General features: G+C 34.0%; 1 protein-coding gene across 6 annotated transcripts in view; it reads right to left on the reverse strand.

Moving 5' to 3' along the window:
- EVI5 (ecotropic viral integration site 5) overlaps nucleotides 1-23,975 on the reverse strand; it is a 183,586-nt gene that overhangs the window by 108,271 nt on the left and 51,340 nt on the right. For all 6 annotated transcript variants that reach the window (XM_039838847.1, XM_039838844.1, XM_039838848.1 and 3 more), the window contains exons 3-9: nucleotides 13,881-14,070; nucleotides 13,005-13,229; nucleotides 12,142-12,216; nucleotides 6,438-6,563; nucleotides 4,874-5,017; nucleotides 3,885-3,974; nucleotides 3,688-3,785 (exon numbers count right to left, since the gene is read on the reverse strand). In XM_039838847.1, coding sequence (XP_039694781.1) covers nucleotides 3,688-3,785; nucleotides 3,885-3,974; nucleotides 4,874-5,017; nucleotides 6,438-6,563; nucleotides 12,142-12,216; nucleotides 13,005-13,229; nucleotides 13,881-14,070 — 948 coding nt within the window. The remainder of the gene's footprint in view (nucleotides 1-3,687; nucleotides 3,786-3,884; nucleotides 3,975-4,873; nucleotides 5,018-6,437; nucleotides 6,564-12,141; nucleotides 12,217-13,004; nucleotides 13,230-13,880; nucleotides 14,071-23,975) is intronic.

The raw sequence follows: 23,975 nt of genomic DNA on the forward strand, positions 1-23,975 counted from the left end.
ATTTGGCCCACTCTACTCCCACCATCCTGGCCACAATGATGTTCATCAAATATGCCAAGCACATCTCTGTTGCCAAGCTTTTGCACTGCTTGTCCTCATGTCTGGAAAGCTCTCTGAGTTACCTGAATGGCTTGCCTTTTATTTCTATTAGGTCTCTACTTAAATGCCACCATTTAAGAAAGGCCTTTGCCCACCACTGTACTTAAAAAAAAAATAGCACCCACCTGTTACTCCCTAGCCTCCTTACACAAATTGTCTTTCTTCACAGTACTTATCACCACCTGCCATGTAATTTTAATTTCTGCCTCTTTACATACACACTAGGAACATAAGTTTCATGAGATTAAGAATTTTGTCTATTTGGTTCAGTATTTTACTTTTAACACTTAGAGCAATGTCAGCATGTACTGAATGCACACAAAAAATATTTATTTAAATGAATTTAAAAAAAAGATTTCAAAAAACTGGTTTTAGTGTAAGAGTAAGGGCAGATATCAGTTTACAAGGGGTTAAAAAATAGTTGAGACATTGCTATGAAGTCATGTTTATTCTCCAATACATATTTTCTACCTATGTCCACTGAAAGATCCTTAAAGCTTGACACCCTAAATAATAATGAGGACCCCTCACACCTGATTTTGTTCTCTAAATACTATTCCTCACTAAAAGAAATCAATGTGCATAATGAGGCTGGGACATCTTTTGTTCCTAAAACAAGGAAGTGTTTAAGGACCAAAAGAGTCATGTTTAAGAAGACATACAAGCCATCTGAAAAGGGCTCTGTCAGCCAAAACTGAGAGTATCTAAACAACAAAAATAATGACTATATCAGCTTAAAGCATGTTGAATATAATTCCATAAGTCCTTAATAATACCCCGGCTTAAAAAAAAGAATAATTTAAAAGAGCGCCACTTCCATTAACTCTCTTCTCTGGATACTGGTAATTAAAGGGAAATAATGAAGCATTTATTTCTGTTTCCAGTAAGGTGAAAAGTTAGTTCTAGTTAATGAAGAAAGTGTTAATAAAGAAAGCTAACTAATAAATGTTATTAGAAAATTATAATTTTGTTATTCCAAATGAAATAACTTAAACACGAAAAGTATCATTATCAAATGGATGCTAAAGCTATTAGGTGAAAGGTCATGATGAACTATATTCTCATAGTGCCCAAGTATCAAATATAGATTACTGAATGGTCATAAGGGGGAACGAGTATAATAAAAAAATCTGTCATTAGTTTAATGCAGTCGCCAGTCATGGCATCGCTAATAAAAGTAGGACAGATAGACATTACGCATTTCTTTAGGTGAATATGAAGTACACATTTATTTATTATATATTCTTGCCAAAAATGTTTGTGCGTAATCTAATTAAACCTTTCAATTTAGCTCCTCGTTTACAGAAAATAAGGGACACAGAAGTTAAATGACATCAAGATGATTAGACAAGTCCTTAAAACTGGATATTCTCCATTCAACTATCTCTTCTACAAGTCAGTATATTAAAAGAGGATTTGGAGTAGGCAGTGCTGATCTAAATTAAAAGAAATATAAGCGAATAGCTGAATGAAACATAATTAACGGTAAAAGACATTTTTGGCACAACTGGGGAAATTTGAACTTACATGGGTTATTAGACAGTATCATGTAATTATTGTTAAGTGGTATAAGCAATGTGGTAAGGGAGGCAAATGCCTTTATATTACAGAGAAGAATACTGTGGTATTAAGGATTGAAAAGTCATGATTTCTACAATTTACTCTGAAACACCTAAGAAAGAAAATACATGGAGGGAATATGACAAAATATTAACTCTTAAACCTAGATGATAAGCATATGGATAGTCCTTTATTATTCTAGTCTCTCTATTTTTCTGTATGTTTAAAAAATGTCACCATTGAATAAAAGGCTGCAGAAATATAATCTGGAGCTAATGAGTATAAACTATTCTTTCCTTCACAGTCAAGCTTCATAAAAGGAAAATGGAATGCTATATTGAGGAAGGTTCTGCTTTTGTTGCTTTTAAGTGAGAACTCAAAAATGCCTTCACATGCTGATGAAAATCAGCAATAGAAAGAGGGGTTGAAGATAAAAAACAGAAGACACAATTAACGGAGCTAGGACCTAAAAGAGACAGGAAAAATATCCTATATTCTGATTTAGCATTATAAAGGAACAGAAACAGAAAAGAAAAGAAGAAAAATATGGCTGTCTGTTAAGATGAAAAAAAGTTTAGAGAGTTTGAAAATGACGGGGATATGATCTTGGGAAGAATGGTAAAGTTTGAAATAACCACTGTGGGAAATGGGAGAATCAATCAAGGTTAATAAAAATATACATGGGGTGGCAGTGGAGACACAACTTACTACCAGCAATCTCACTAACTACGCAATATTCTCCAACACTTGGCTATATGAGCACAGGTACAAAACATCAGAGGAGGTATACTTATTCAGACCAGAGGAAGGCTATTAGACATCAGGCTAGGGAGTGATGAAAGAATCAGAGGGTAAGGAGTTTGATAAGTAGTATAACTAAAATTTCAGAAATAGGATTATACTAGTAATAAACAAGAGTTAAAAGGAGACTCTGTTATCTTGTTCTCCATTAGTCTAAAGTAAAATAAATTCTCTTTCTGGCTACTGTGATTTAAATGTGGTTTTACCAAGAGGTGGAAACTGAGATGGCTCCTTAAAAATTTTTATCAGAGCAAAGATCAGTTTTTTGGTCTATTCCGTCTCAACATGCTGGTGTAACGTGCTTGGTTATTAGAAATTTCACAAGCAATTTATTAATAATAGTTGAAGCTCATAAATTTACTTGTTTTGGCAACTAATTTTAATAACATAATTCTCACTCACATTTTAATATATTTTCTGGAGTTGGAACATCCATAGGAGTATGTCCTATGTGTTAATGTAATTTTGTGTTGCAGCAGCAAAGATATTGAGAACTACTAGCATATAGTACTGCTATCATTTTAAAGCATCTTGTAACCATAGAAACTAGTGTCAGGAATGCTAACTATGACCTCAGGCTAGGATTTATTTAAGTACTAAAAGCTAGAAAAATAAGAGCTGTCGTTATTAATGAACACTTTTACTATATTTTGAAAACTGGTATTTATAAGCCAAGAATACTTATCTTGAACTTTAATGAAATACGTGTGTGCATGCACACACGCACGCAAGCACACACACGTACCAAGAAATGTTTCATTAGAAAGTAATACACAATAAGTAAAAATTCAAGTTCTTAATCTATAATTCATGCCTTTCTTGCTGGTTATGTTAATCTTAAATTTAAGTGACACTCTGGGATCGAGCAACTGAGAGGAAAAGAATGTCAGTAAGATAGACCACATCATAAAAGTGGCTTTTAAAACAATAGCACACTCATATATATGTATAAACTTACCAGGTTCCTAACTAATTCTAATCAATGTGGAATGGGAAGGGGGAGTGTTAAAGGTAATCCACAATGGTTCCATGTACTGCTAATAAGGGCGGTATGAAATTCTAACATTAAATTTGTTACATTGAAACCATTACTACCAAATAAAATAGCACAGTTCTATAAACTGAGGAAGAAAACTGCACTTATTAGAATGTTTTGGCATTTCTATTTAATTTCCTATATGCTTCAACAAATCCCTATAACTGAAAACCAAAATATAAAATACTTACTTTTTCATTTTTTTTGAGTTATACTTGACTTGGTAAGCTGCCTGGATTAGTTTGTCTGGACCACCATCAAACTGATGAGGGATGACCTTCTGAAAGTGCTAAGAAACAATAAAAGAAAAACATAAGAACTACTTAGTGCCATTTTTTAACTAATTAATAGTAAAATATAAAGACATTCGAGAAATGTACTGACTTACCTGTAACATCCCTTCCATGTCGAGTTGTATCAGTTCTGCTTGATTCATTTGAAGAAGTGCTAATCCTACTCGAAACACTATTTCTAAACCCTGAGGAAAGAAATTATATAAAGCCAAATTTGTCTCACTCTTAATCAACAAAAACTAATTATTCAAAAGAATAATAGGGTAAACACTTAGGGGTCTGAACTAGATGTTGGCTAACATTTTGTGTAAAGAGTCAGATAAAAATACTTTAGGCTTGCTGGGCCATGTGATTGCAGTCACAAATACTCAACTCTACCATTGTAGCCTCCAAACTGACAAACATAACACATCAATAAATGGACATGGCTGTGGTCTGAGAAAACTTTATTTACAAAAACATAGTAAAGGACTAGTGTTTGGTCCTTTGATTTGGCATGCACCAGTACAAAAATCATAGTTTGCTGGCTCCAGACTAATTTAGGTAGGTAACACAAATTAACCTTCCCAAGATATAATTAATAACAATTAATAATACTTGCAGGTGGTATCTACCACTGGTCACCTATTCTTACCTTCCTACATTTGCATTCAAAATATAGAAGACAAAGAATCCCTAATACATGTCAATGACAATTAAGAGGACTACCTGGAATGTGTTAGTGGAATAGAAAAACTTAATTATATTAAGTTTTATATTAACTATAAAGCAAATTTTACCTCACTAATTCTCGCTAAATCAATAGGAGGTAATACAGAAGTTTAAGAGTGTAGGCTCCAGAATTTGCCTAGATTTGAATCCTGGTTACTATACCACTAATGTGCTAAGACAAGCTAGCTACTTGCCTCGGCTTCCTCATCAATCAAATGGGGAAACGAACAGAACCTCGTAAGGTGTTAGAGGTTTAAATGAGATTATCCAGTGTAAACAATTTAGCAAGGGACATATGGGTCTCCTTTATTGTTCTCATTGTCCTGCTCTATTTAACCTAATGGTTCCATGCGCAGTCTGCCCATTAGCTTACCTCAGACATAAAGATATCAAATATTCTTGTTGCAATTGGTAATGGAAAGGTCGTAAGAAAGATAGTCAGAAACCAGGATGATGCATACATTGAGGTATGAAAACTCTGAGATTGAAAATGTACAAAGAGCTCTGGGAGATGCTCCTAAAGGAAAAAAAAACAATTAATTAAAATATGGTAAAACTGATGATTTTAAACCAGGTCACTGTATATATACAAGATTAGCCTATACCAAACACAAAGACAAGATCAGGCATCATATGGAAAAGTTAAGATGTAGAAATTAATACATTCAGGATAGTGGTTAATATCTGGGAAGGGAAGAAGGGGAAACAAATGTGGAGTTAGAACTTTGGCTGTATCTATAACTTTTGATTTATTAATAAAAATATTAAAGCAAGTAAGTAGAACTTTTTTATTTGTTTAATTTTGTTGGTGGGTAGATAATTTCTATAAATTATAGTATTTCAAAAATTTTTACAAAGAAAAGAAATGCTATGTTGAAATACTTTCAGGTGCTATCTACCATTGATAGGTGTATCCTTACCAAGGATATACCAAGGATAGATAACTGTATCCTTACTTTCCTACCTTCTCATCCAAATATATGCTTTAGTAACTCTAGTAATTCAAAACATAAATGACACTAACTGAAAATAACCAAGAAAGTTTAAAGGTTGATAAAAACAAGTTTATTATTTCAGAAAAAAACTTTAAGAATCATCTTAACACTTACTCTTTTTCTTTAAAATATAAAAAAATTTTGCATATCCCCTTTCTCCCACCACACATAGAAAACACAGATTTAAACATTCCTGTGGGTAATGCTGCCAAGAAAAAGGAGACTTGTAAAAATAGCTCTGATGTCAGTTGAAACATTAACCTATATTCTTAAATTCTGCTTATCTAACTGACATTTAAGTAAATGAGAATATTTATATCATCATTTTACAGGACAATAAACTTACTTATGCATAAAATATGTGAATCAAATCCACTTAATTTTGATTCCTCTCCTTTTCTCTTCACCCTTGAGCAATCACTAGACTCTGAGTCTTAAATCAGCAACATAAAAGGATGGAAACATTTTTTAAAAAGATTACAGGTCGGCAAAATGTGAGATTAAAAAGAGAAAGACAGGGGAGAGGACTGAAAGAGACAGAAGAGACAGTCTCAAAGGAATTAACTGATGTTAGTGTCTTAATGCCATGGACTCCTGTAAGAGCATAATCTGCATAACGATAATAGGATACAATAGAGCATAATGAGCAAACTCATGCATTTAGGCAATGGGGTTATGACATATGTGGCATATACACTTCAGTCTGAATATAAAAACTGCTATCGAATTCCAGACTGATAGTATAGATATCTGCAGACAGTGCCTAAATGAAAAGCAGGTCTAAGTTGTATGTTAACCAACCAACAAATAATCATGTGATAAAAACACTAATTTTCCAACTGCTTTAATGCCTTTAACATTAAATCTGCTTAGCTGTCACTAAAACCAAGATGATAAAAAATATAAAGGCAATATGTCTTTTTGTTAACACTACATTTTTACCTGAATCATGCATTCAAACTGGTACATACAGAGGCCCAATTCTGCCATACTTGGTTTAAAAAGTTCACGAAGTCTATAATCTTGCATTAATTTAACAAATACACAGAAAGCTTCTTCTTCTGGCATCTACATTAGGGGAAAAAGCAACACAGGTTAATGTTCTATGATATAGAAATAAGCTAAAGTATATTTAAACTAAGTACCCATCAGACTATAAGCACTGTTCTGGGTGGCCATGTGATACAATGTTAAGAGCAACAGACTAGAAATCAGTAGGTTCTAATCTCCCATATCTATCACAGAGATTGAGAACTCAGAGAACTCTAACAATCTCTGATACTGCCTTACTTGCCTAATTCATCAATTTAACCAACAAATATTCATTTAGAGCCAGATACTTCTCTCCCTCTGGATATATACCACCGAACAAAATAAACTCAATCTCTACCTTGAGGTTTGAATTTTCTAGTAGGGGAAGATAGATGGAATAAATCAATTAATATACATCATGTGGTGATGAGTGTTATGGAAATAAAACAAAGTAGGGTAACAGGGAATGTTGGGAGATACACTGCTATTTATATAGGTAGGTCAGGGAAAGTACCTTAATAAGGTAACATTTGAACAGAATACTGAAGAAAGTAAAAGAGAAACTGAGGAAACAGTCCTGGGAGAATAATTTAAAGGACCTGAAATGGAATCAAGATTGGCATGCTCAAGGAACAGCAAATAGGGGCCTAAATTAGGAGTAATGTTGTAAGTGGCGGTTAGGTTATGGAGGAGAAATAACAGGGAACCAAAGCACATAGGGCTTTGGAGCCACTGTAAGGACTTGGACTTTTACCTGACGTGAGATGGGAAGCCTTTTGAAGGTTCTGAGAAGAAATGATACAGTGTAAGGGTTAAAAGAACTTGTAAAATAAGTTTTCCAAAGAATCCATAATTGGAGTTTAAAGGTACCAATTTCACATTTTATGTGTAACTCAGAAAATTATATCAAATAAGATAATGAATGTAAAAGCTCTGTAAAGAGCTATAGATATTCATATTTAAGCAAATAGCTATCTAAATTAGTAAGTCATCTTTCTCAAAACAATAAAATTTTCTAATGCTCATTCATTCACATTATACCAATGTGTTTCAAAAGAGAAAACCTAAAAGGATCTCTAGGCATTCTTCTTACTAAAGACTGCTTCTAATAACAATACATTTTTCCTGGCCTTGACATAGCCATGATAGGAGTCAAGAGTTACTCTTGGCAAAACCTGTACTTCTTTCCTTCCTCCCAACACACACAGCCACAATTCTGCCTTGGAAACTGTCCTTATTAATCCTATCAAGTCCTACAGCCCCACTAATTTAAGTCAGTCAGAATCCCAATATCCCAGAACTCTCATTGCTCCTCTAATCTAATCCCACTTCCAACCTTCCCAAAACCTTTTCCATGGCACTTTCAGGAACTCATAATTTGCCATCAAAAAAGATCCTAACTATATTCTCAATCTCTTTACTAAATGTTCTTTCATCTTCTTCCTCTGATATCTGGCTCTCTCCTAAGGTGACTGTTTTCCCTCCCACAGCACTGGAAGAAGCTAGCGGGTAGAGAGGTATAAGTCTGAGTCCTCCTTGAATCTCATTGCCACTTCCACAGCATTAACTCCTCTTTTTTGCAGCACCTACAAACCTCTGGGTTTCATGCCCACAAACCCCATTCATTTTCATGTGGATTAATTCCCTAGTCTGCTATCTCTTTGACTTCCTTTGCTCCAATGACCCTAGCAAGCAGTTACTAGTTCAGGCTCTAGAGCCACACCACATATGTGAACTTCAGCAAACTATTTAACCTTTCTGTTGCTCAGTTTCACCATCAAATGGGTAAAATAAAAGTACTTTACAGGGATGCAATGAAGATTAATACACATAAAGTATTTATAATGATCTGACCTTGTAGACCTATCATTCATTTATACAACACTAACTTTTCTGTTTCCAACTCTCTCCTGTGCTTACTCTGCTGTTATATGTATTCACTCACTTAAATCCACAATTACTTTGTCTTTCTCTCTCTGTTATAATTCCAACTGCAAAATTCCACCCTTGGATAACCAGAGCTACATTTAGGCAGCAGGAAGTGGCTAGGTCAAAACAAAACAAAACAAAACAAAGTAACCATGTTAGCTGGTCCCATTTGAATTCAGGACCACTAATCTCAGTGGATCCTTAATACTGTCTGGTATACTTTATTTCCCTAATTCAATCACTCTCATTCTAGACCGTTTTAAACTTTCTTCTATGTCCTCAAGCTTCCAACACCACCTCCCCACTCATCTCTAAGCTAAAGACCTTGTTTGTTATTTCAATTTTTTCTTATTTCTTGATTTTTTAAAAAAATTATTTATTTATTTTTATAGTGACACTGGTTAACGAAATCCAATAAGTTTCAGCTGTACATTTTAACAGTAAGGCATATTATCTATTTACACTGTGTGTTCACCTCCCATAGTTAGATTTCTTTCTGTCACCACATATTTGACCCCTTTTACCCTGTCTACCTCCCCCCTCCTCCCCAACCCCTACCCTCTGGTAACCACTAGTCTATAGTCTATATCCATGAGTCTTTGTTTGTCCTGTTCATTTGTTGCTTTTAGGTTTATATCCCACATATAAGTGATATCATGTGATTTTCAACTTTTTCTGTCTGGCTTATTTCGCTTAGCATGATTATCTCGAGGTCCATCCATGTTGTTGCAAATGGCAATATTTCACCTCTTCTTATGGCTGAGTATCAATTTTTGTTTTTTAATGGAAGCAGTTAGAAGAGAATTTTTCTATTCTCACACTACCAAATCTACCAACCTACCTGCATCCGTACCCATTTTTACAGCTTCTAGTCTCTCTCTTCTATCTATCAGCCTGGAATTTTTTCCCCAATTCCTATCTCATATTTCCAACTGGCCACTTAACATCTCCATTTAGATGTCCAACCACATCTCAAATCACACTAATTTCCTACTCTGCCATTCCTTGCCCCCAACTTCTCAAAAATCTTACGAGTTATCACTGACTTCTTTCTCTTTTACTCCACGTCCAATCTATTAGTAAATCCTATTGGCTCTATATGAAAAGTATTTCAAGAATCAATCATTTCTCACCATAATACTTAGTCCAAATAACATCAAGAGAGTAGCACATCGTCTAGACAATTACAAGAGCTTCCTCACTGGTCACTCTGCTGCCTCCCTTGTACTTCCTTCCAAGAGTCTATTCTCCATACAGCATGGAGCTGCCAGAGTGATCCTTTCAAATCATGATTTAGATCATTTCACTCCACTGCTCAAAAAAAAAAAGTCACACTAGTGGCTTCCTATATCCTAAAAAAAATCCAAAATCCTTACAAGGTTCTACATGATGTAACCCCTAACCACTTCTCCAGCCCCATATCCTACCATTAACATCCTCTTCCCATTTCTCCCCCAACCCCTCACTTCAGTCAGTCATGGTGAGAATGAATTAATCTCCTTTTTCTGTCTTACAAGAATTTCTTTTCTTCTGAACATATCAAAAAATGTTTCATTCCTCTCCTCTCTACAATAGCATTGATGAACTGGAGGAGGTTTAAAAAATGGTGATATTTTAAAAAATAAGGTGAAGTGACCAAATAGAACAAATATTATCATTGGGTCCTTCTCAATAAAATTGAAACAATGGCCACAAAGTGAAAAAGTATACACCAAGTAAAATATAAATATGAAGAACAATCACTCAGTTGTTTTACAGTCATTCCTTTCTATTAGAAAGAAATCTGAACCATTAAATCTTAGAGTACTGGGACTGACTGCTACATATTTTCTCTGACACTGACTTATTTAAAAATCCATGTATTTTGCAAAGGTCTACTGGGGACAATATCTACCAAATTTATAGGAATACTAAGATATATGCAAAACATACATCCAGCACTTTTAACTATTTTAACACAACATGTACTAATTAAAGCTAATTTCCAAAACTGTTTCTAAACTAGTTGTGGTAGGCAATATAGCACAGGGGTAAGAGAATTTAAGAAACAAAGAGAGGAGCTTTTGAATCTGGTCATACCATACTTTTAGCTTGTGGCTCTGGGCTATTAAATGATTATTATTATGGTAATATATTAGCTGCCACTGACAGCATTAGGTAAATCAGTCACTGGATGAAAGTATCGGTACTAGCATTGCCTGCACTCTCAGAGGAAAAAGTGTGATGGTCCCTGAGGCTACCTAAAGAGCTATCTCAGCTGTTTTAAGATTCATACCTGGAGTAGGGAAAAAACTGCTCTTTAGATGCTCAATAGAAATGAGTACTGAAAGGTTATTTTGGAGCTAATATAAAAGTAAAAGAAATAGAATTATGATAAAAATCACTGGACTGATACTAGGGATGTTTGAGTTCAATAGTAAAAGGCCTACCGATACTAACCAATTACAAATTAGGAAAACCACAATTTTGCAAAAGAGCTATCAACATATCTAGTTTTTTTTTTCTTCAATGTATAACCTAATGTCACCTAGAAATGGACAAAAGTCCTGCAAAAACAACTGAGAGCAGTTCTTATGTAATTTAAAAAAGGTAAAAAATTTGTTATTTTTATCATAAACCAGTGTCTCTGATATCAGGTTTTTGACACTCAGAAAAGAAGCATTATATTCCCAAGCTTTAACACTCAGGTAGAACTGTTAAGAAACTGAAGCAAAGTATCGGGAAACAGCTTCCGATTCCCTACAAGGAATTCCTACCCTGCTTTTATCTACCATGACATGTGATCTTGGGGAAGTTACTAAACTTTTATTGCATGTCTACTATATTGCCAAACATTATGCTTGGCTTTTACATTTATTATCTTACATCACCCTCACAATGAATCTGAAAGCAGACAGTATTACCTAATTAAGGCTCAGAGAGAGAGGTTAAATAAAGTAGCTCAAGTTCACAGAACTTAGCTCTATTAAGAAGCAGAAATCAGCCTATATGAGTCAAATTAGATTATATCCAAGGTTTCTTTTCAGACTATATTTTAGTTTGAGACTAAATATAGAGTACGATGCACTTTAAAAAATTTTTTAACAAGGCTGAAGAGATAACATTATATGTTATTTCTCTTCGAAGCTACGATTATCCTGTCTCTGACTTCTGAAAACATCCCAACCAAACACACTCCAAAATAAGTAATTGCTAATAGAAATATGTATTATATCCCTAGGACAGTAAAAATGACTGAGTACCACTATTTTAGAACCTATAACAAGCACTCAGCTCCATGACAACCAAAATTCTTATATAAATTTCCCAAGACATTGTACAGCATAAGTAAGATTTCATATCAATACTATAATCATGTCCTCCTTGGTTGGGAAATGATTACTCCTCATTAAAAACTGACACGGCAGTTCAGATTTAAAAGTAGATACAGGCTTTAGTAAATATTATGATCCAAATGTAGACACCAAGAAGTTGAAACTTCATTCAGTGGCAGGATGTTACTGTATGTTATTTGCAACACTTTTAATCTTTTAAAGTGCAAACTAAATACTCCTATTTAAATTACCCCTGGAGGAAAATACCCAATATCCACTTATACTTATTAAGAACAAGGATTCTTTTTAAATTCTCCAATCCAACTTTAATAAAGAGCTTAAATGAACATTTAACACTCGTACTAACTTACCTGCATGAGCAACAATCCAACTATAAAAGCACTTCCTTGACAGTAACCAACCTCACGATCCACTAAAGAATATGCCTACAAATAAAAAATATTGTTCAAAATTCTTTAACATTATATATTATACCTTCCTTTTCTAAAAACCTAAAATAGTAAAACAGGTAAACAAAAGACCATTTATATTTTAGAAAAGCTCTTCCTTGCTTGTTGTAGATTTTGCCCTATAAATATTTAAGAAGCAAATGATTTATTACTTAAAATATCCTTTTGACAATTTCCCAATTAGAAATTGACTGCTTCTAGGGAAAAGAAAATAAAGGAATTTGTACTTTGGTAAGTAACAGAGTTTAAAGCTCATTTAAAATGTATATTTGATAAAGATAAAACCAGAGTAGGTTAAGGTAAAGCATTTGCAAAATTGAAATGGTTTAACAAGAAATTAATATGTCACAGAGGTAGCTCGAAAGGAAAGGAACTATGGGAAGGGAAAAGGCAATACTGAAGAAGAATTTACAATGGTACACACTTTCAATATGACCATACTAAGGTGAAAAAATCTGCTCCCAGACTGGGAAACTCACAGAAGGTGAACTATTTATTTTCATAGAGGCTATCTCAATGTACAGTGATTTACAGGTTATCTGATTTTGGCTAACTAATACCAGCAATGTGATGAATCTTCCAATAAGTTCTCCAAACTAGACAGTAATGTAGCATCAAAATTAAAGCAAAAGTTATGCTAAAGCCAAATTTATTGCCAAAGCAACTGATTATTGGGGTGAAAGTTCATGTTTCATTGTGGAAAATGTATAATTTGACCTTCTAAGCATTCATTTCATTTCAAAAAGTGAATAAATAGAACTTACCTTCATTACATTAAATAAAACCTCCTGTCCAAGGCTATCTTTTTCCTTAAAAAAATTGTGTTCTGGATAAGTTCTAGCAATGTCCCTTCGGATCAATTTTTCACAGGGCGAAGTCATTTTCAGGAGTTCTGAATACTGATCTTTAATTGGCATACTTTGTGCACTGCATAAAAGTTGCCAAACTATTGCTCTAAAATGATGGGGTATCCCTTTACGAACAAGTTCCTAAAAATAAAAATAAAAGTAAATATTTTTAAATGAATTATTTAAGTCTCCTACCTTGAAAGCCAAAGAAGACTTATTGGGGGTTGGAGTGGAATGCAAGACTTTACCAAATTTATAATTCACAAAGGTACTTTTATAATAAGACTAGGGAACCTTTTAACTAAAGCAAAGATTTGGCCCTTGGGTATATCCTGTTCTAGGGAAGTGGGGGCTACAATGTTAAAGATAAATTCTTGTCATCTCACTCAGAGATGTGGTCTTTAAAGGTACTAAGGACTTCATACACTGCAAAGCTGTTAATGGCAGCACAGTAGCCATCATCTTACAAAGTGTTACAGGCAAAAAAAAAAAAAAAGTAAAATACTGACAATTCAAGGATATAGGATGTCACAATTTTTTTTCTGAATCTATAAAATGACAGAATTTAATTTCTAAAATAATTTTCAGTTACATAGTTCTATAATTAGGAAACCTCTATAATAACTGATACTACAAATCAAAACTATGAGCATAAATAAAACATATAAAGGAAACCTCTTTATTATAGTACTTAAAAAGTACTAGAATTAGTTTTTTTTTTTAATTCTCTATTAATTCATGCCTGATGCCCTTTGGGATAAGAGGAAAAACTTCAACAAAAAATATGAATACCTTAACTTGCTTTTCCTTTTTTTTGCGCACATCTTCCCATTCATTAACGATTCTCCCCCAAAGTATCCAAGAATCTTCTTCAAGGTGGCTGAGGTTGCTAGAGGCTGATGAACTTGATACAAGGGAGGAGCCACTGTTTCTTCTTGACCCATTTACAGATCTTAAAGACTTACTATCCGTCTCTAACAATCTAAAACATAATTAAAAATTGCTCAACATCTAATCTCACAGTGATACTAGATGAAATAATGATGATACTTACAGCTTCATGACAGTAATTCAGCCATAGTTTTAAAATATGCATAATTTCAGTAATATTTGGTTGGCATCTAAAATTACTGCTGTATGTTCTTCATCTAAGCATAGTGATTTCAAAATTTGAAATAGTAAATTACGTTAAATATTTTAGTGCTATTAGTTCCATCATAATTTCCCTTTATCTCTACCAAAAATTCAAATTAAGAGAAATCTGGTAAAAATAGCAGTTAGGAGGGTTTCAGGAAAACCAAAACTGTACTATGAAGAATTACAACAAATTCTATGAAAGAACTAATCCTATCATGTTTACAACCTGTTCGGAGCTAAAAAGGTAAGGCAGAGCCACACAAATTAACCAAATTCCTTCTCTTTTTTTCATTTTGTTTTACCCATACACAACTAATCTACCCAAAACAAAAAAATGTTTTGTTTGGCCCATCCAGTGTTTATATAAAAGCTGAATAATTACTAATATTAACATTGGAAGATTTCACTTATTCATTTATATACACCTACATTTATATTTATTTACAATTCTGGATTCTCTTGAAAAACAAAAAGATAGGGCAAAACCAGGCCCACATTCTGGCCATAGGAACAACAGAGTGTAGCAGAACAGGAGCTTTATCCATTCAATCTCTATATATCTACTGTATCTTAAAAACTCATGCCAGCTAACAGCTGTTATTTATCTGGGCTTGCACTGTTAAACTGAGACCTCTCCAATCATAAGGTCCTACTGGCCTTTGAGTTTGAAATCCGGTTTCAGGCCTCTTCCTTATCCATAGAAAGATGGGTTAAGATCATTTTAGAGATCCATTCTACAACTCATCACTACATCAAATTCATTATTTCTTTCACATACACACAGGCTATAAAGAAAGACTTGAAAAATGTGACTCTATCATTATAAAGATGTAAATTATATGTCTTTCAAATAAGGGTCCTAAAATATCTATTTGTGTATTTAACATGGCCACTATTTACTTCCAATAACTCTTTCAGAAAGTGATGTGCTTAGGGTAAAAAAAATGCTCCCAATACTAATTTATGACATATTAAAAACTAATAAAGAAAAGAAATATGGATCAAACCCTATTTAGCAGATTACGGAAAGAAATAACCCTTTTTGAGCCAGAATTATATTTTGCTCATCCTTATATTCCTAAAAGCATTAGCTCACTGCTAAGTGCATTAAATACTGACCGAATTGAAATAAAATAAAAACCCATATATTAAAAAACCTTCAAATCCCAGATATGTCATAGTCAATAAAGTAATATGAACTGAAAAACTACTACTCTTATTTATGGGATAATTTAATGCATTTTTATGGCAACGATAATTTAAATAAAATGTCCCAAATATTACAGAAAAATTTATAAAGCAGCTAAATTAAGGGTCAAGTATTGCCATAAATATTCTTTATTAGCAAAGCATAATTAATGATGATGTTTTACTTTTAAGTACATTTTTTCTAAAGATATTTCAATAAATCCATAATATTTTATAGAAAATTAGTGTGCATATGTAATTTTACATATAATTCTAAACCCTAATTCTAAATGGAATAAACAAACTTTACTAAATTAACCTGAACGTAAGTTCTTCCTTTTATTTACTCACTGAATGCTTGTTATATGCCAAATAATTAAACTGCATCACTACCAGAATAAGGAGACATGCAGCTAAAAAGAATATAAAGATACTGCCTATGCTAAACCTAAGTTTGAGATACAATGGAAGTATAGATGAAAAATTGCCTAAACAAAAGGCTTTTAGAGAGTCATAAAGGTCAGATTGCCAAATTGCACCTTTCAGGGTAAGCAGTGACTTCATGAGTGGGTTAGAGAAAAGGGTTAAGCAGTTCACCTTTAGAGGAAATTGAAATAACATATAGAAATATAAAAAAACTGTGAGAAATATTAACAAATGAAATAGTCCCAGTAAAGACATCACATTATTTAAATATATTGTCCCTGTAGCAAAAAAACAAAAACCACCACCAAAAACAAAAGATATTGTTCCTGCCTTAACTCACACAATATACAAAAATGACTCAAAATGGACAACAGGGCTGAATATAACAGCTAAAATTATAAAAGTCCTTGAAGACAGGAAAAAGTCTTCACAACCTTGGAGTAGGCAAAATTTGTTAATGAGACAAAAGGAAATACCACAAAAGAAAAAATTGATTAAAAAATAAATTGGACTTCAACTTAAAATGCTCTGTTCTTCAAAAGATAGCATTAAGAAAATAAAAAGGTAAGCCATGGACAAAAAAAATTCTCAAAATATATATCTGACAAAAGATTAGTATCCAGAATTTATGAAGAACTCTTAAAATCAATAATTAAGAAGGCAAACAACACAGTTTTTTAAATGAGTAGGATATTTAAACTGACAATTTCTAAAACAAGATAATCAAGTGTCCAATAAGCAATTGAGTGTTCAACATCTTTAGTTATCAGGAAATGCAAGTTAAACCACACTATGGACACACTGGACACAATGCTAAAGACAGACCATATCAAGAGTTGCTCAGGATGGAAGCAATTATAATTCATATATTGACGTCAGGAGTATATCATAGTTCAACCACTCTGAAGAACTGTTTGGCAATTCTTTGTAAAGCTAGATACAATGTCATATGACCCAGCAAGAGAAATGAAAATATATGTCCACAAAAAGACTTGCAGTTCAAAGTCATGGAAGTTTTATTCATAATAGCCAAAACCCAGAAGCAATTCAAATATCCAGAAAATAAATGAAGTTTTATTTATAAGAGCCCAAACCCAGAAACAAATCAAATATCCAGAAAATAAAATGATCAAAGTGTGATGTAGTCATTCATTGCAATACTACTATTTAGCAATAAAAAGAAACAAACTGCTGATACATATATTTACATGGTTGAATCTTATAAACATTAGGTTGAGTGAAAGAAGCCAGATGCCAAAGAGTGCATACTATATGATTCCACTTATATAAAGTTCAAGAACAAGCATATTACAAAAGAAAATATAGGAGTAAATTCTCATGACTTTGGCTTAAGTAAAGCCTTCTTAAATAAGACACCAAAAGCACATGTTACAAAATAAAGATATATAAATTGGACTTCATCAGAATTAAAAATGTTTTGTATCTCACTGGATGTCATCAAGAAAATGAAAAGAAAACCCACAAAATGGGAAATAATATTTGCAACCCATGAAACTTGTATCTAGAATGTATGAAGAACTCTTATAACTCAATAATAAAATGACAACCCAATTAAAAAATGGGCAAATCAGAATAGACATTTCTCCAAAGAAGATAAACAAATGGCAATAAGCATATAAAAAGATGCTAAACATTACCAGTCACTGGTGAAATGCAAATCAAAACCATAATGAGGTACCATTTCACAACCATAATAAGTTCAGGTGAAGATAGAGACACAAACCCACAGAAACTACAGATGAGAATGTAAAATGGCAAACCTACTTCAAAAACAGCTTGGCAATTCCTCAAGTGGTTAAACATAGAATTACCACATGAACCAGCAATTCCATTCTTAAGTATATATCCAAGAGAAATGAAAACCTATGTCCATATAAAACTTATACAACAAATTTTCACTGCAGCATTATTCATAATAGCCAAAGATTGGAAAATACCTAAATGTCCATCAACTACTGAATGGATTTAAAAAACTTCTGGTATATCCACAGAGTAGAATATTATTCAGCCATGAAAAGAAATTAAATACTTATATATGCTACAACATGGATGAACTTTAAAAACATAATGCTAAGTAAAAGATGCCAGTTACAAAAGGAAATATATGATTCTATTTACATTATTTAGAATACAAAAAACAGATTAGGTGTTGCTGAGGACTGAAGTGGGAGTGAAGGGATTAAGGATGGATGGGCAGTGAATGCTAACAGACATGCAGTTTTTTTAGGGGTGATGAAAATATTCTAAAATTGGTTGTGCTGATTGTTGCACAACTCTGTGAATATACGAAAAACCACTGAATTGTATATTTTAAATGGGTAAATTTTATGATATGTGAATTACACACCATAAAACTGTTACATAAAAAAGAGCAGGCAAAATGTGTCTATGGCAATAAAAATCAGAAAAGAGGTTTCAGGTGGTGGGGTGGGGTTGCTACAAAGGGCCAAGTAAATTTTCGGGAATGATGGGAGTTTTCTAAGATGATAGAGTTACGTCAGAAGCATAGTGGAGTGAGGGATATCCCTGGATCTCTCCCCTTGAAATAATGAGCTGAACATCTAAAACTCAACAACTAACACCCAATCTGTACACAAGCATATCTGAGAGATCTGCACATCAGAGCTTCAAAGGTCGGAACCATGCAATTGTGGAGGGTAGACTGGGAGAAACAAAGGAGCTGCCATATGCATCTGGAGCTCCCTGCAAAAGGAGGGAGAGAGAAAAACTTGTGGTCGGTTCCTGGAACGGCCCTGTCTGAGGGATCAGCATGTTCCATGCAGTGGAGCTCAGGGGTCAGGGCATAATGTGGTGGAGGAACTAAGGGCAGAGGGGCAACAGCTGTGTCTTAGCAGCCACTGTTGCCAAGTGGGAGGCTGAGACACAGAGTTTGGCAGCAACCCTTGGCAGCAACCCCTGTCACCAATCCAGAGCGCGCCCTCCCCTCATCCCGTATCATCCCAGACCTAGCACCACAGAGCACCAGAGGAATTTGAGCAACCAATACTGAAACCACAGCCAGTATACCACAGACAGGCACTTGGACTGAGAGAACCTGATCAAAGATCAAATATACAGTATGTCAAAGGAAAAAAAAAGCATTTTTAGCCTCAAAGCAAAGATCCAAGAGGTTTGTAAGCCACCTACTGGAAATCAAAAGAAAAACTTCTATCAAGAGCTAAACAGAGATTCTTTATAATGAATTTTCTTTTTGAAAAAAAGCAGAGCATACTCCTATTAATGCCCAAGTAGAGAAATAGTTCATCAAATACCATGAACAACCAAGGTGATAAGGCAGCTCAGAAAGAAAGAGAAAAATCTCCAGAAAATAAGCTTAAAGACATAGAAACATGTGATTTAAGTGACAGAATTCAGGATTGCACTTCTGGAAAAAAACTCAATAAGATACAAGAAAAAACTGATCAACAATTCCAAGAATGAAGAATCAAAATAGACCAACAAAATAAGTTTTTTAAGGGATTAAAACACTAAAGAAGAACTGAATAAAGCTTCTGAAGATGAAAAACACAATGAAAGAGATGAAGAATGAAATAGCAGAGTGGCTCCACAGTGTAATGGTTAGCACATCTGCTTTACACACAGAAGTCCTGGGTTCGCATCCCAGGTGGAGCCACGGACCAGGCTCCAGGTGCGCTGAGCCCCAGGTGCGCCAGGCCTCTCGAGTGTGCTGGGGGTGCCAAGCCCTGGGGGCATGCCACGAGCGCGTGAGGGGAGACACCCTGCCTTCAGAGATCCAGTTCTTAAAAAAGGGAGATGGCAACATCCACAGGTCAGGGATGGAAGTGGAGGGGGAGGAATTAAAGAAGGAGGAAAAAAAAAAAAGAATGAAATAGCAAGCTTAGGAAATAGAGCTGACCAGATGAAGACTCAGTGATATTGAAGACGGAATTCTAGAAATGACACAGAAGGAAGAAGAGAGAAACCTCAGAATGGAAAAAAATGAAATATACAAGAACTATATGACACCATAAGGAAAAGCAACATAAGAATAATGGGTATACCAGAGGGAGAAGAGAAGAAGAAATGAACAGAGAGCATATTCAAACAAATAGTTGATGAGAATTTCTCAAATCTAAGGAATGAGCTGGAGCTTTGAATCCAAGAAATAAAGACAACATCCAATTATCTCAACCCAAAAAGGCCTTCTCCAAGACACATTATATAAAAATTGTCAAAAATTAATGACAAAGAAAGAATTCTCAAGGCATCCAGGGAAAAGATGAAAGTCACCCATAAAGGAAAACCCATTAGACTATCTTTGGACCTCTCAGCACAAATGTTACAAGCAAGAAAGGAGTTGAATCAAATATTCAAACGAGTAAGTGAAAGGAATTACCAGCCAAGAATTATATATCCAACAAAGCTCTCATTTAGATATGAAGGAGAAATCAAGTCCTTAACAAATGTACAAAAGTTGAGGGAATTCTCCGCTACAAGGCCTGCATTACAGGAAATACTGAAGGGGGTCATTCCGCCTGAAGGGGGTCATTCCTGCATTACAGGAAATACTGAAGGGGGTCATTAAAAAAATATATAACTACAAGTAAGATGACTAACAGGCAGACAGAACAACCCTTATTAAGAACAGGGTATTATAAGCTTAAACATTAAGAAGATAATTTCTACTGCAAGTTAGAAATGAACATTCAGCACACATAGGGACAAACTGAGACAACAAGCAAGTGGAAAGAACCACAAATATGTGGATTAAACAACATGCTACTGAAGAATGACTGGGTCACAGAAGAAATAAAGAGACATCAAGAGATACACAGAAACAAATAAGAATCAAAATATACCATATCAAAACTTTTGCATCTTGTTAATCAATGTCACCATAATAAATAAAAAATAATTTTAAAAAAACCAAAACTTTTAGTACACAGCAAAAGTGGTAATAAGAGGAAAGTTCATGTCATTACCAGCCTGTCTCGAAAAACAAGAACGAGTCCAAATAACCTAATACTACATCTTTAAAAACTAGAAAAAGAACAAATGAAGCCCAAAGTCAGCAGAAGGATGGAAACAATCAAAATAGAGAATTAAATGAAATTGAGGAAAAAGGGGCAAGAGAAAAAATAAATGTAACAAAAAGCTGATTCTTTGAGAAGATTAATAAAATTGACAAATGCCTTGCTAGCAGACTCACTAAAGAAAAAAGAGAAAGGACACAAATAAACGTATCTGGAATGAAAGAGAAATTGCAACATATCACCAAAATACAAAGGATCATACAAGAAAACTATGAAAATTATATGACACCAAATTTAATAACCTAAAAGAAATGGACAAGTTCTTAGAAATATACAAACTTCCAAGAATGAACCATGAAGAACTGGAAAATCTAAATAAACCAATCAGCACTATGGAAATTAAAACAACCATCAAAATCTCCCAAAAAGTAAAACTCCAAGACCAAATGGCTTCATCAGTGAATTCTACCAAACATTCAAAAAAGATCTCATACCTATTCCTTTCAAACTCTTCCAAAAAAATCAAACAGGAGGCAATAACAGTATGCTGATACCAAAATCTGGTGAAGTTAACACACAAAAAAGAAAACTACAGACCAATATCTCTCGTGAACACAGATGCAAAATTCCTAAATAAGATACTAGCAAATCGAATACAGAAACATATTGAAAAGATTATACACCATGATCAAGAAGGCTTTATCCCAGGGGCACAGGGACAGTTTAACATATGCAAACTGATTAATGTGATACACCACATAAACAAAATGAAGAATAAGAATCATATGATCATATCAATAGATGCAGAAAAAGCCTTCAACAAGATAGAGCATCCACTTATGATTAAAACACTTAATAAAATAGGTATAGAAGTAAAGTTCCTTAACATAATAAGGCCATATATGACAAACTCTCAGTCAACATTATACTTAATGGTGAAAAACTAAAAACCTTCCCTCTAAGATCAGGAACAAGGCAAGGCTATCCACTATTGCCACTGTTATTCATTATAACACTGAAGGCCCTAGCACGTGCAATCAGGCAAGAGAAAGATATAAAAGGCATCCAAATAGGAAAGGAAGAAGTCAAACTGTCACTATTTGCAGAAGACTTGATTCTCTATATAGAAAACCCTAATAACTCCACTAAAAACTACTGAAAATAATAAACAAATACAGTAAAGTTTCAGGATACAAAGTCATATTCAAAAATTCATTGTGTTCCTATACTCTAATAGTGAATTTTCAGAAAAAGAACAAAAAAAATCCCTTTTGCAATTGCAACAAAAAAGATAAAATGCCTAGGAATAAACCTAACAAAACATGTGAAGGACCTAAACAATGAAAATTATAAGACATTATTAAAAGAAAGTGAAGAAGAAACAAAGAAATGGAAAGATATTCCATGTGGACTGGAAGAGTAAACAATAGATAAAATGACTTTATTATCTAAAGCATTATACAAATTTAATGCAAACCCCATCAAAATCCCATCAGCATTTTTTGAAGAAATAAAAAAAATACATCAGATTTGTATGGAAGCACAAAGGACCCTGAATAGCCAAAGCAATCTTGAGAATTAAGAATGAGGCTGGAGGTATCACTCAGCCCTACTTCAAACTATACTACAAAGCAACAATAATCAAAATGGCATGGTACTGGCAGAAAAACAGACAGACACACAGACCAGTGGAACAGAACTGAGAGTCCAGAAGTAAACTCCCGTTTATACAGGCAAATAATTTTCGACAAAGGAGCCAAAATCATAAATGGAGAAAGCCTCTTTAATAATGGTGCTGGGAAAACTGGAAAGCCACGTGCAAAAGAATGAAATTAGACTGTTGTCAATCATCATATGCCAAAATTAACTCAAAGCAAATCAAGGACCTGAATAGAAGACCTGAAATAATAAACTGCATAAAAGAAAACACAGGTGCTAAACTCATGGACCTTGGACTTAGAGAGGGTTTTATGAATTTGACTTCAAAGGCAAGGGAAGTAAAAGCAATAATAAATGAAAGAGACTATATCAAACTAAAAAGCATCTGCATGGCAAAAGAAACCATCAACAAGGAAAGAGGCATCCATCCAAATGGGAGAATATGTTTGCAAACAACACCTCTGATAAGGGCCTAATCTCCAAAATATACAAAGAACTCAAACAACTCAATAACAACAACAAAAAACAATCCAGTTAAAAAATGGGCAGAGGACCTGAGCAGACATTTCTCCCAAGAAGACATATGAAAAGATGTTCAACTTCATATGTATTAGGGAAACACGAATCAAAACCACAATGAAATACACACCTGTTAGAATGGCTACCATCAACAGAACAAGTAATAACAAATGTTTGAGATGATGTGGAAAAAAAGGAACCCTCATACACTACTGGTGGGACTACAAATTGGTACAGCCTTTATGGAAAACAGTATGGAGGTTTCTCAAAAACCTAAGAAATGATCTACCATATGATCCAGCAATCCCTCTACTGGGTATTTACCACAAAAACTTGAAAACATTTATCTGCAAAAATAATATGCACATTGATATTCATAGCAGCATTATTCACGATGGCCAGGACATGGAAGCAACTGAAGTGTCCTACGATAGAAGACTGGGTAAAGGTGATGTAGTACATATATATAATGGAATATTACTCAGCCATAAGAAGAGATGAAATACTGCCATTTGTGACAACATGGATGGATTTTGAGATAATCATGCTAAGTGAAATAAGCCAGGCAGAAAAAGTTGAAAATCATATGATATCACTTATATGTGGAATATAAATCTAAAAGCAACAAACAAACGTGACAGAGACTCATGGACATGGACAGTAGACTAGTGGTTACCAGAGGGTACAGGAGGAAAAGGGTGGTGGATGGGATAAAAGGGGACAAATAAGTGCTGATGGAAGGAAATCTAACTCTGGGCAGTGAACACGCAATGTAATATATATATATGACTTACTGTTGAATTATACAGTTGAAACATATTGGATTTTGTTAATTGATGTCACCATAATAAAAACAAAAACAAAAACAAAACTAAGGATTGAATTACCCTCTGATCCAGCAATCCTTCTTCTGAGTATTTACCCAAAAAACCTGAACACATTT

This window comes from Pteropus medius, unplaced genomic scaffold (genome assembly GCF_902729225.1).
Source record: "Pteropus medius unplaced genomic scaffold, Ma_sr-lr_union100, whole genome shotgun sequence".
Taxonomy (NCBI): domain Eukaryota; kingdom Metazoa; phylum Chordata; class Mammalia; order Chiroptera; family Pteropodidae; genus Pteropus; species Pteropus medius.